Below are 14705 nucleotides of genomic sequence, written 5' to 3' on the forward strand. Positions count from 1 at the left end.
CCTCAAACCTTCACCAATATTTTTTACTAATTTTTTTGCTATTTTTACAATAAAGTTTTCTTCAGGGTGAACTTCTACATTAAGAGAACATGTTTAGTGCAAATGCATTCTTGATGGTGGTGTTATTGGCTTCTATTTAATTGGGGTTGATTGAATCATTCAAAAACCTTTTCCAAACAGTAAAAATAAAATCTATTTAAATAACTGAACTACAAACCACACCCTGAGTAAATACAGTTCATGCCCTTTTCTTGATAATCATCAAAATGAAGTGTTTTCAAGCTCAGTTCGTTGCAAGGTTTAATACATGCATAAGATTCATACAGTGTATATAATTTGTTAATGACATTACTCAGAAAAATGGCAGTTTCTTTAAAAGACTTCAATTTGATTTTAAGAATATATATTAATTGAAGTACCGGTATCTTTCTTAATATTGTCAACCATACATTATAACAATAACTTTGCATGTTTGGGATAAGTGTTTTTTTAATTACGGAATCCAAAATTCATGACATTAAAACTAAACCCTCTATATACCACATAAAACCAAATGAATACACCGATCTACCCCTTGCTAATCCTGATATCCCATTGATGTTCCATGGCTCATATCACTGTCATGAACTCTAAAAAATTAAAACATGTTTGAAATGATTTGGCATCTTAAAATCATCATTGTCTCTACTCCACATCCAATAGCTACCCTGTTTGTTGCATAGTCACATAATAATCAACAAATTAAATTGGAGAATAATCTTAAACAAATCCTCTGATATTGCTACACAATTTTACTTTTAATACGCATACAGTGTATATATAACTCCAGAACGGGAAAAAGCGATTATTACCCACCTAAAGGCCTTCGTGCACCTTATGACTAGTCCACATTCTGACTTTGGAACAAATCGCATTTTGCTTACATGTATATTCTGAAAATGTGTGTATGAAAAGTATACTACCGTACTTTTATTTGAGGTTCATATTAACAATAAGAATACTAATACAACATTTTTGGATGATTGTAAGTCTTCATTTTGGAGTAAAGGCAAAATTAGTTTCAAGTTGTTGCCAATTGTACAATTGCTATAATGTCATTATGACAAGGTAATCAATTCACTTTTATTCTATAGATACAGTTGGTAATATAGTTACAGATTTGAACATGAATATTTATTTTAGAGCATTAAACAGTAAGCTGTTTCATGTCTCAATTGATTATCTAAATCATATTTTACTACGTTTTATTTTCAAAATCGAGTCCCAGACCAATCATAAGGTGTGCGGTGGCCTTAAATGTACCTGAAAGGTGATCATGTATTAAGAGATTTGGTCCGATTCAGTAGCGTAATTAGCCAATAAATTTAAGGAGGCAAAACGTGGGGTAAGGCGCAAAATTTCTAAAGAATAAAGGAAGTGAGCAAACAATTGTGACATTTTGAATGCAAAATAATATATTTCATTGCTTTTACTTTTCTTTCTCTTATATTCTGTAGTCATGGAACTACTGTCTGTGTGGAGTAGATGTGACTTCTATAAATCAGTAACAATACTATGGCACCCAAAAAATTGAAAAAACTTATAAAATCAAGTTGAAAGTGAAGAGGTAATGTTTAAAAGCACATGACGTTCATTACATACAAATAAGAACAAGTTGCACTTGGCAGGAAGTAGGAAGTTAAGAATGCTATTGCTAAAATGTACACCCACTGCTAGCACAAGTATTTCAGCCTATAAAACGGATAAAAATAACATCACTTACTACAGTACAGTTCATTTACTGGTATCAATTATGAAAACAGTGAAACTGATGAATAGGAATCTTCACATCCTTGAAATAAAATAAGATTCATCATTTCTTTAGACTCACTTTATTTCTCTGCAAAGTTGCGAAGTGAAATAACTTCCATACCACATTATTACTTCTAATAGCCAAACATATGCACTATTAACACAAATACAAAATTCCACTGTAGAAAAATACATGTATTTGAAGTATAGAAAATCTGAATTAATCTTATCTGAATAAATTATGATAATAGACCTAATGGATAGACGTCATCCTGCCAACATCTTCAAGGCTACACTTAAGCCATTGACTTGGTGATCTGCAGCTGGCCTATCTCTGACAACTCCTTTTACATGTATTCCTATATCCTCTGAGGGAGGGCGCTATGAGATTATGAAGTCTCATGCATAAGGTCTATAATTGATTTACTATAATTCACATGATATACAAAGGCTATGTACACTTGCACACACACATGTTATAAACATATTAAATAAATCTGTCACCTTTTCAGCCATTTCTTATATACATACACTGTAAAAGCTTTCATTAAAAATTGCATATTGATTGAAAAACTTTCATGAAACTAACAACCCATATAAAAATTCTTCTTGTAAATCTGTCAAAAAGTAAGAGCCATGACCTTCCTGCAGGATTCCAGCAAGCAGCTTTTCATAAGCAATTCCACATTTCATCACAGACGAAACTGGTATATTCCTCGAAAAAAATGCTGTAGGTCCATTCTTCCATCAATAGACTAAATCTAAAGTGGGCTGGTAGTCCGGCCGCAATATACCAGGTCTAGAAAAGTTGGTCCAGCTGGATTGTACGTCCGTGCATCTACTGGTAGACCAGATGCAAAGGTGGACTGGTCTAGAATGGCTGGTCCTGCTTCAAATATTCCATGCTAGTGCTGTAAGTCCATACATTTAGTGATAGACCAGGTCCGAAGATGGATTGGTCCCGCTAGAATCACATTTTGGCTGGTCCTGCCTGACTATTTCTTGCTACTTCTGTTAACTTCATACATTTACAGATAGACCAGGAGTAAAGATGGTCTGGCCCAGTCTGGATCACATTTTAGCCACCCCACTCTCAACATTTCCATTCTGGGCTGTCTGGTCCACTTTAGCTGGAGGTTGCTTCTCGATGAATGTGATGTATGAGTATACTATACTTCCAAACACACTGCGAATAGATGAATACAACAAGATACAACTATGAAACAACTCAGGGAGGCTACAATCAGTAAGAAATAATAAAGAAATAATATTGAAGATGATCATTGAAAAAGATGATGATCATACAATGACGATGATAGTGATGATACAATGATGATGATGATGATAATGATGATGATAGTGATGATAACGATAATGATGATGATAGTGATGATGATGATAGTGATGATTATGATGATAGTGATGATTATGATAATAGTGATGATGATGGTGATCATGATGATGACAGTGATGATGATGATGATGATAGTGATGATGATAATGATAGTGATGATGATGATAGTGATGATGATAATGATAGTGATGATGATAATGATAGTGATGATGATGATGATAGTGATGATGATGATGATGATGATAGTGATGATGATGATAGTGATGATGATAATGATAGTGATGATGATGATGATAGTGATAATGATGATAGTGATGATGATAATGATGATAGAGATGATAATGATGTGATATTTCAATTCTTTCAATTTTCAATTTAGTTATTGAACCATTATCAGGTACAATACAATTGCACAATTACACACCAATATTAATTATCATCAAACAAATTGCATATCAATACAAATACAAAAGAGAATAAACCAGCAGAATAGGATGAAGGTTTGGTGAGCCTGGAGAAAGCAGAGCTTATAAAAAGGGGCCATCAAGTTAAAATACACACTAAAAATATACAATGAAAAATGATAATTACACTAAATACACTGATGTAATAGATCGAGATGATGATGAGAATGAAAACAATAACAATAATGATAATAACTAAAGCAACAACAATAATAAGAATAAAGATACAAAACGATCACGAGTATGGAGAAAATGTGGAAGAGAAAACAATCCCTTATTGATGTTTTGGTGATAATCCAACATCAGGCATTGAGTTGCACTACAGTGGCTACAAATGACCTGTGATGGCCCGGTTTGTTACTAATTATTCACTCATTTTAGCTGCAGTTCAGACCATCTTCTTACCTGATGTTGAGGCCTATGAAGTTTGTCCAGCTGAATATATAATCCCCTCCTATAAACATCCCTGCATACGTCACACACAAGTTCTAGTAGGGTAGACGAGAAGAAATGCAAAAAAAAAATGTAACCAATTACTGTTTTAATTAAGTGTTAAAACGGGACGTTCACTCTGACAAAAATTTTGTTGTGTTGTAACCAGAAAAAAATTATTTAAATATACCGATGAAGGTTTGAGGAAAATTCATCAAAGAAAGTTGTAAGAATTTCAGGTTTTGGATTTGTGATGTCATATACAAGCAGCTGCCCAATATATTATGTTATATAAAATCAATAAACTTAAATTTTCTAATAGTGTATGATGGCGAAAAAAAATCTTTTAGGAGCGGGTATGAAATGATATTTTGTCGATATACTGGAGGTATAATAAAACCAAAACCATTTTCATTTCATTGTTTTACTACAGTTTGCACAATATATGGAGAAGCTGCTCGTATACGACATCACAAAAAAAATGAAATTTTAATCATTTTCTTAAATCTTTGATAGATTTTTCTCAAACCAATACTACCAATACTTGATTATTTTTCTGCTTTTTTTATCAATTAACATTTTGTCAGGGCAAACTTACCCTAAAAATAGAGAATAGTAGAAACAGTGGTGAATAAATCTTGCTGAAATAGTATAATTTTTGTGTGTCCATAAAAATATTCCTTAAAAATTATGCCTATAGCAGCTTTATTTTAGTAAGCCAGTTTCATGCACACCATCAGAGGTTTCCAATGTGTGAAGTGATGTTGCTTTCATTTTTTTTATTTTTTAATTTCATTAAAAAGAAATGCCAGTAGTTGCAGTTAACACTGATTTCATAAGTCGGTAAAACCAGGCTTAATTGTCAGTATATCATCAAGGATCTAGATCTGGTACAGTTACATTAACTGAACTATGTGAAATCTTGAAATAAACATGTACGCTGAAAAACGTTCACACTGAAGATCACCAACACAGATAGGCACACGTGGGACAGCGTATTATTATTGCTGGAATAGAGACCCGACGGAAGTGACTGAATCCGCGCTTATTTTTCAGCAATTACACAATTTCTCCCAGAATCCTTTGGCACATATTTTTTATTCATACAAACAGACACTTGGGTGGTCATTATATTACATGTAGATTCTGTAAAAAGTCATTTTGAGATCGTTACCAAAACTGGAATTTATCTTTAAATGAAATATCAATATTTCAAGTTTTCTTTTCAATCACTATTTTAACACAGCTGTCTTGTACAACGTGATATCTATTGCTATTCTGATATTCATATCATGGAAAATACATTTTACACACATGTGTGAGAATTATTTTATTGCTATTATTCATGTCTATGTCGTTATTATGTACTGCCATCAATGTCACTCTATACACTTTGTTATTTGCACTATTTTTTGTGCCACAACTGTTCGCTTGAAATTAAATTGGGTGATAAATACAATATCTATCAGGGGCCCGTTTCATAAAGCTGTTCGTAAGTTAAGAGCGACTTTAAGAATGACTGGTGGTCCCTTTTTATGCGCTTAACCCTCGCCAATGAATATATCATTTACCACAAGAAAGAATCACCGGTTGATCCTAAAGTCGCTCTTAACTTACAAACAGCTTTATGAAACGGTCACCTGAACTTAAGATTGTATTACCTTTAGACATCCCACAATGGTTGTAGTTAAAGCTGAGTTGAGACCAGTACATAATACAATGGAATACATCAATACAAATCTGGTGAGAAAAAAAAAGAAAGAAACTGGATGGATTCTCAACTACATGTACACACAGTTGAAAGCTGTGACCTTTGACCTAATGAGCTCAGAGATCCTAATTTTGACAATGCATTGGAGATATACACTACATATGATTAGATTTGTTAATTCTATTTTTTCAACAAATTTCTTTATAAATGCACAGAATATCGTATCATTATTATGTTAAAACACAGGATAGTATTTTATCATAATTATTGTCATTGCCCAAATATTCTATGTAACATGCAAAATATAGTTTTAATTATAAATATTGTTATTTTTTCAAATTTTCTATGCAAACCCAATGAAATCAACAATGTATCAGAGCTATATAAACAAAGAATAATATTTTTATCATCAATATTCCAATTCTAAAATTTTCTTTATAGACATAATTGGATCTATACAAATGAATATCAATTTTATTATCAATATTATATTTTTTTTTCAAATTTTCTGTGTAGACATACTAAAACCTTACCCCATGACACAAGAGAGAAAGAATAACAATGCAAATGTATTGTCATTCCAGTGTTGAAACTCCATAGCCTTGTCTAGATCACCAGTGAAGTAGGAGACGGCCAGAGTCGGAAGAATCATAAAGACTGCATTGTAGTAGAGGATACCATACTTACCCAGCTCCTAGATAGGAAAATAAATGTGAAATCTTTTATGATATAAAGATTTACCAGTGCCAACCAGCCACCCCAAAACAAGCAATGGGTCACCAGGAAAGGTTCTCTGTACGCAGCTAAAATAATAAGTCTTCAAACAACTAAAAGTTAGAAAATTAGCTTCATATCTGAAAAGAAATCTTTGTTCTTTATACTTTCAAAATTTTGAAGTGATTTTTTTTTGTATTAAATACAGTACTTTGGTGGGTAATTGATGATCAATTTTGACAAGTTATATATCATTCTAAAGGTAAGGATTTGCTTTTTCAAACTCAACAAAAATATAAATATTCATTTTGGGCGACTTATTGTTGTTGTTTGTATCACCAAGTCGTGGCAACATTTTTCTTTTTTGGTACAAAACAAATTAGATTCTTTTCTTACGTACCACTTTATTTGAATACATTTTCAAATACTTTTACATCAATTCAAGCAGATAAATAATCTTTCCTATCAGACATTGTGACCATGTAACAATATATTTGGTAAAGCTGTTAAATTGAAGGCTCTTGACTGAATGATAAGAGACATTGGCCTTCATGTATAACAATATTTGTTTCCTTTGGTATAAAAGAAATGAGCAATTATATTTGTACACTGTACCTTAGAATTGAGTTTCTTCTTCATGACTACACCATTAGCGGCTGTGAAGACATCGTTGGTTAGAATAAAGAAATACCCTAATGCATCAAAGGCCAAGTCATCGCTATGAGAAAAAGGTGAGAGAGAAAGAAATTGGTACTCAGAAAGAAGGGAAGAAAATTATCAGGGTCCTATTTCACAAAAGCTTGTTTTCAGAATATCACTTCTAGCTGGAGGAGGCTGGGGGGAGGGCCTCGGAGGCCCCCCTCGAAGTTTTGCGCAATAATTTACATGTATAATGCAGAAAGCTGTGGGTGTGATGATTTTACATTTTCTCCTTCAAGTCTCCTACATCTTATAAAGAAAACTCTCAACATATGGATATGCGGTTCCAAAGATATGCACAGTATTCTACATGTAAATTGCTCAATCAATTTCAATACATTTATTTTTTCATCCAATTATCATATTATCAAAGATTTTTTCTGCTACTGATTCAAATAACTTGATTTTATGCTGTTTATGATCACATGAGTGTCACAGACAGATTTCCTTGAAAACACAATGAAAAACAAAAGGTAAAATAAGAAATTGCAAAAACAATATAATACATATGAAATCAATCTGATATCCAATTTTTTTTCCAAGCACATTTGCCGACAACACCACAGAGGGTTTCTACACCCAAATTAGCACATTTAGAGCTTTAATTAAGGAGTTAGAGCAAAAAGTGTGATTCTGCATATCAATGAATTAATCAGCATCATTAACTAAAAGCAATTTTTATGAAATAATTACTATACAATTTTGTAGATTAGGTTACCCAACGTGCACATCAATTTTTTGCTCAACCTCACAGTCAATGCATCCCCTCCCAATCACACGGTCTATGCCCCCCTCCCTCCAATATGATCTCACAAATATTAAAATTTTCTAAATACGGGCAAGTCCAAGAAAAGGTCACCCTAGAAGGCAAAATTTCAACACCACAGATGGTTTCTTCACTCAAATAAGCATATCTAATAATCATATTTAGAGCTTTAATTAGGGAGTTAGAGCAAACAGTGTGATTCTAAAATTTTTTCTAAATACGGGCAAGTCCAAGAAAAGGTCACCCTAGAAGGGAAAATTTCAACACCACAGAGGGTTTCTTTACCCAAATAAGCATATTTAATAAGCATATTTAGAGCTTTAATTAATTTTTATGAAATAAGATACAAGTTTGTAGATTACGTTACCCAACGTGCATACCAATTTTTTGCTCAACCACACGGTCAATGCACCCCTACCCCCTCCCAATCACGCAATCTATGCCCCCCTCCCTCTAATATGAACTCTCAAATATTAAAATTTTCTCAATACACTAACACTTTACACTGTACTTTGGGGGTATTTTTTTAGATTTCCAATTCTATTAATGAGTGTTATTTAATCTTTTTTATAAAGACTATTAGTTACCTGGCTGCAATGATGGCTCCAATTATCATAGAAACAACAACTACTTGTACTCTTGTCGAAGCTCGTACTCTGAGGAAAAGAGAAGTCAAACTTTATTATTAATATATAGAACACTTACTGAGTGATCGAATTGGTGACCTGTTCCATGAAAGTTTGAATATAACCCGTGCATCTGAAGGCCACTGCACACCATATGACTGGCATCGGACCCGATTTTGAAAAACACTGCATTTTACTTATTTTCATGTAAGAAGCAGAACAATCTTCTTTGAAAATGATCATAACTACATGTATTACAGTACATATATTAAATATTGAACAACATTATTCGTAGTAACATCCTAATTTGCTAATATTGCAGTTAAAATGTGTACTATTGATGTTCCAACATTACAATTCCAAATTGATATTCCTTTTATACCGATGAAGATAAATTTTCAAATCAACATTCATATAATTATTCAGAACTTTGTAGAGTAGTTTGTTCCATGTGTTTATCTTCTCACCGATTGTTAATGTTATACATGTAAAGTTTTATCCCAATTTTGGGTCATAGACTAATCGTAAGGTGTGTGGTGGTCATGAACAGTCTCCTGAAGTGTTACAGTTCATAAGACAAATGCTTGGGTAAAAATTTATTTGGATTCTGATTGATGTTCAAGCATGGATGGGTTCAAATACTGATACATGAACAGCACACGCACCACCCGCACACTGTACCATATAGTGCACCAAGAATACCACCACAGGATCACCACATCACCTGAAGCACTAGCAGCACCTGACACAGCGCAACCCTCTCACGGACAGCATGTACGCTTTTTGGGAGAGTACTTCTTCAAGGTACAACACTTACAAATGGTGTTTCGCACCAAATGCTTGGTGAATCCAGATTTTTTGAATTAAATAACTGAATTTTGCAAGCATTCATGACAGCACAGTATTAGTAATGTGCATTATTCTTTTTAAATAGCAGCATCTCCCCGCCCACCCCCCAGCAAAAAAAAAACTTTCCTTACGTTGTTTACAAAGACAAATGAATCAACAAATCGTTTAGAAAGTTTGATGCAACTCACCCCAAAATTAAAAATTCTGCTATCATAGTGAATAATATAGAAAATCTCCTGAGCACTGTGAACATAGGAAGGCTGTAATAGAGAGAATAAAAATAAACCAAAGAAAAAACATACATTATTCATTCAAAATTGATAGCATGGTGACAAATGAGATGTATTTTTGTTCTCCTGTGAATATGGCTCCACATGAAAATTTGGACGAGAATGATTCTTGGCAAGAAATTATCACTACCTTTCAGCTTGAAACATGAGAGTATAGGTTCATCCAATACAGCATCAGAAAATGTTGAATGCAACCTCTAATTTTGATATAAATCTCTTCTGTGATTTACCATGAATCAATGGCAGCTGATCACCATACGCTATGGAAAGGTGGCAGATACAAAATATCAAGAAAAGGATTTCAAGTGATTTACTACATATAAGTCTATTACTGTACATAAAATTATTCCCAAGATCTTAAACGCATACAAATGATTTATGTTTCTTAGGAATGTGATACATCAAGGATTGAACCATCTAAAATGGCGGATAGGCGAAAGACATTGACTGCTCAGAATGATGCCAAAAAGCCCTCAAATTATCGATAAAACTTCATCCAACCCTAAAATAATGCTAATAATGTGAAAGGTGAGGATGCATTTATGCTAAATATGTTTGTTGAAAGATGCTATGTTAATACAGTCATTTAAAACGGATAAACGCGGATTTTAAAGCGTTCTTGGTACAGTGGTAGATACAAATTTTGACCAATGCGAGGATGTGACATTGTTAGAATGCATAAAAATGCGTAGACCTCTATTGATTATGTTCTTTTGTCGACCATTAAGCTATTTTTAGCATGATATCGACAGAGAAATTTATCAACGATAACACCTTAGTATGTAGTCCCCCCCCCCCCACACCGGCAATGAAAACTGTCTTGATAACAGAAAGCACCAGATCAAAGTATCACAAAGCTTTTTAACAATCCATCTTGAAAATAAATTGTGCTTGCTACAAATTTTGGAATAAAAAGAGGCCCCCTTGTGGGCCCCATCCCTGGTCGATCCTAGATTCACCATTAGACGTGGTATACTTACTTGAGACGTTTTGTGCTTCCTAAACCAAACACAAGATTCAAGATGTAGATGAGAGGTAACGGCCATATCTGAAACAAATAATTCAAATAAAAATGATTAATCTCTTGTATCATCCAATATCCCACATATCGTGTTGATTATTGCAAGTCAATGAAAATATAGCTGGACCTCATACATGTTCACTGGGGCCGAGGACAATTTTGCACTTGAAATGTGCAAAACATTCCATTACCGTTGGTTTCAAAACAAAAAGTCATTTTGGAATGAACAGAAGTAAAAAAAAAAAAAAAAAAAAAAAAAAATTTAATTTATTTTTCTCTTCTTCATTCCAAGAACCCCCAAATCATACACATCATTACCAAACTACATCCATATTCAGTTGATTTGCATTGGTACATGACAGTCAGCAAGCAAAAAAACATCCCTCTACATGTAGATAATAGGCCTATCATAATTCAATTTACTATATTGAAATCCATTATTATTTTGTAATTTTGTGATCAAGGGGTAAAGATGATATAGATACTGGACATGGTGGCTCAGTGGTAGAGCACCCGCCTCATGAATGTGAGGTAGTGGGTTCAATCCCAAGAAGAGTCATACCAAAACTTTCCAAATGGGACCATCTGTCTCCTCGTCAGGCACTTGATGTAAGAGAATGGAGAAGGGTAATGGTAACATGGTATGTTATGAAAGGCCCGCTGGAAGTCCAGCTTACAGCTGAAGTGGCTACCTTGGTTAAAGAGTTTTTATTATAACAATAATGATGATGATGATGATGATGATGATAATAATAATAATAATAATGATGATTTTTAGTTACCTTTCTTGGGATCTGCCAGTTCCAGTCAGGGAAGTGGATGATACCCAAACTTTTACCTAAGAACAGAATGACAATTGTTGACAGCATCTACAAGAAAGAAAACAAAAGAAATTGTTGTTTGTTAATAAAGTTTTACATACTATATGACATGTATTATCTTTTCTTTTTAATATCATGTAGTATATATTGCCCCATGAATTTATAGCATAAATGTTCAATGTCACATATATATTTACAATCAGAACGAATCAGTTCCATTCTGGATGTAGGTCCCATTTAATGTGTATCAATCAAGGCATAATTTATTAATGATTGTAGGTAACCATGTCAACAAACTTTTTTTTATCATTCAGCATATTTTGTCCTACGCTACTATAAAACACTAAGGAACATATCACATCTTATTCCTAATTCTTACAGGCCCTAAAATTTTGAATATCTATATAAAAATATCCGTCCATGATGAACTGATCACTCTCTAATAAACAAGCCATATTCCAGTTTTTGTTTAAGTCAATTGATTATCTATGATAGTCATTGATATCTTTATATTTTCGATCCAACTGAACGTCCAAACTTAAATTGAGTATTACCAAAGGACAAGATGCAAAATTTCTTGTTAATCACTTTTCTTAAAATCATTTTTCAAGCAGAAATTTGATAGCTTACCTGGCCTAAGCCAACCATTTGAAATGAAGGAAATCTGTAACGAAAAGAGTAATTATGAATAAGTGTATAACCAAATATCAATCTTTAAAAGAAACTTGTATAATCACAATAGCATTTATCCAGTTCAAAAAATGAGCACAACATGTGTTTGATTAATGAGAACAATCATATATATGGATTAATATGCACAACTGAAAAGGTATGAAAGGAACATGACAGAGAGATAGAGAAGAAAAAGGAGAAAGAGGGGTGTGGATGAAGCATTTTAGTAAGATATAGTTACACTGTAGAAGAAATTAATATCACCACTTAAGAAATTAAAGTAGGAAAAAAAATTATCTAAAATCACATACATGCAAATCTACAAAACACAAGTCAAGACGCAGTGTTTAAAACATGTTTCTTTTTAGAATCACAGGGGTTTTAAAATGCTGTAACACAGCATTTAAAATGTGCCAACCCTCCACAGAGCAGAACAACTCGACAGAAGATAAAATTTTCCCAGCAAAACCATGGGCAAATTGTGAAACCAATCATATGATCACAAGGGCATCCAACATTGGTCTACACCTGTCATGACTTATTGCCTGCGTCAATAAATTTGCGCTGGATGCCATTGCCATTAGTTGCTATTCTGGGCGCCAATGCAGTTTCTCACCACGGTCACCGGCCGTTACCAGCATGCCTCACCACCAGTAATAAGGTTTATCGCTAATCAAAACTGATATGCATCATCATGAGATCGAAAAGGGGGCAAGTTAGATAGCTCTGCACACTGCGGTCTCTGCCCCCTTTTTAATCCTATAATGCTTTGAGGTGCAGCTCCCTCTGATGATATTTGAGGATTCGCGATAAACCTTTAATATTGTTCTCAAATGTCATGGCTCAAAGTCACATTTCGAGGTCAATATACCCACCGCTTTTCTGATTATCGCGATCGGGAACGGCTGTATTTTGGCTACGATCTCAACATCATTGTTTGAACCCTCAGTCAGACATTGCTTCGCTTGGCCTGGCTTTGCCGCGCGCCGTAATGTTGATATGGACTAAAAGTTAGCAACCAAAAGATTCACCTGCAGTGAATATTTCATATCAAAATTACAGCAAAACTAAGCGAAGCAGTGTCTGAGTATTCAAACAATGATGTCGAGACTAAAGCCAAAATACAATCAGCTGTTAACTGGATTTAGAAAAGCGGCGGGCATATCATCATCAAGACCAAAAGTTTGTCTCTGTATTTTGGTTGTTCCGCTGAACTACATTGGCTTCACTCACCAATACCATGAATACAGACTGAAGAGTTGTTGGCCTACGTATAGACACTGACTGGTATACTGAACTAACGTTTTATAGGTCGCGATTTGAAACTTTTAAACGACGGTCATTCCTGTTAAATCATCATCAATGACAATATGATTGTTTATTGAAGAGTCGAAATCGAAATGTGACTGAGCTGAGTGAGTCTTGCCATGACAATGACACGGTACTGGTACTGGTTAGAACTACCGTACTGGATGGTGGTGAGGTATGTTCACTGGGCCGAGGGTCAGGCTGCATGATCCTGCATCCATGATCTTGAGCTCAGCTTCCTCATCACGTCGGCGGAACTTCTCCGCGAGTCACGGCCGAGAGCGCTGCGGTGCCTGTGCCCGTGGATTCAATTTGAAAACCTTCGACGTGGCGAATCCTGCGGGCAGTGCGGTCGATCAGCTCTGCAAAAATGATGCACATTAACAACGCATAATTAATGAAACTGGCACATGAAACTACTAAGACTTACTTGTATGTTGTCAGGACCGATTTATTGATGAAAACTATCAAAATTGAAGATAATCCATAAAAGACTGCAGCCAGAAATCGGCTGAGACGAGAAGGGGAGTCCCCCATCACCTGCCCACCTTCACCTGCCATACTTGTTTTTCCTGTGGGGCCGGGGATGATGGTGGCCTCGAAAAGACGAAAGTAAATTCGTAAAATTGGTCGCCCAAGCTGCTTGAAAACGGTCTCGTATACTCTAGTAGGCCATATGTGACATACTCTTCGCCCAGGCCGGGTACCAGCAAATAAGAGTTAAATAAAAAGAAGAAAAAATAATCAACAGACAAACGGGTCATATCCTTATTTTGATTTTTTGCTTTACTTAGGGAAAATATGAAGGATAACTTCTTTTTTTATCACTTAAAATTGACGGAAATCGAACAGCCAAGCAAGCTGGGTGGATAAGTGCAATGTAATGCAGACGATCGTAATTATTCCTTCTATTCATCTAACGAATGAGTGGGCACCCTAAACAAAAAAGTAACCTTTGACATACACTTTCTCTACCTTTGGCGTCCTATAGTTCAGAGTGTGTCTTGAAACAAACCTGATAATTTGTGGACTATATATTTCAATGGTAAAATTTTCATCCAAAACCCGGTCTTTCTGGGTCCCCTTATATAGTCCACTTGTGGTCCATTTAGCATTCGCAGTCGTGTTGGACTTTGATGTATAATGTTTTTTCTTCAATAAAATGTGTCAAGTTTAGATATTGATTA

General features: G+C 34.5%; 1 protein-coding gene across 1 annotated transcript; it reads right to left on the reverse strand.

Annotated features, from left to right (window-relative positions):
- Positions 1 to 1606: 1606 nt before the first annotated feature.
- Positions 1607 to 14112, reverse strand: LOC121423719 (UDP-glucuronic acid/UDP-N-acetylgalactosamine transporter-like). The gene is made up of 11 exons (XM_041619151.1): positions 13949 to 14112; positions 12169 to 12202; positions 11500 to 11586; positions 10677 to 10744; positions 9595 to 9666; positions 8519 to 8587; positions 7082 to 7184; positions 6286 to 6446; positions 5703 to 5781; positions 4015 to 4097; positions 1607 to 2977 (listed from the first exon to the last, which is right to left on the reverse strand). The coding sequence occupies exons 1-11, from the start codon at positions 14077 to 14079 to the stop codon at positions 2863 to 2865; spliced, it is 1002 nt and encodes a 333-aa protein (XP_041475085.1). The 5' UTR covers positions 14080 to 14112; the 3' UTR covers positions 1607 to 2862.
- Between the last annotated feature and the right edge of the window lie 593 nt (positions 14113 to 14705).

The sequence above is a fragment of the Lytechinus variegatus genome, chromosome 11, assembly GCF_018143015.1.
Source record: "Lytechinus variegatus isolate NC3 chromosome 11, Lvar_3.0, whole genome shotgun sequence".
Classification (NCBI taxonomy): domain Eukaryota; kingdom Metazoa; phylum Echinodermata; class Echinoidea; order Temnopleuroida; family Toxopneustidae; genus Lytechinus; species Lytechinus variegatus.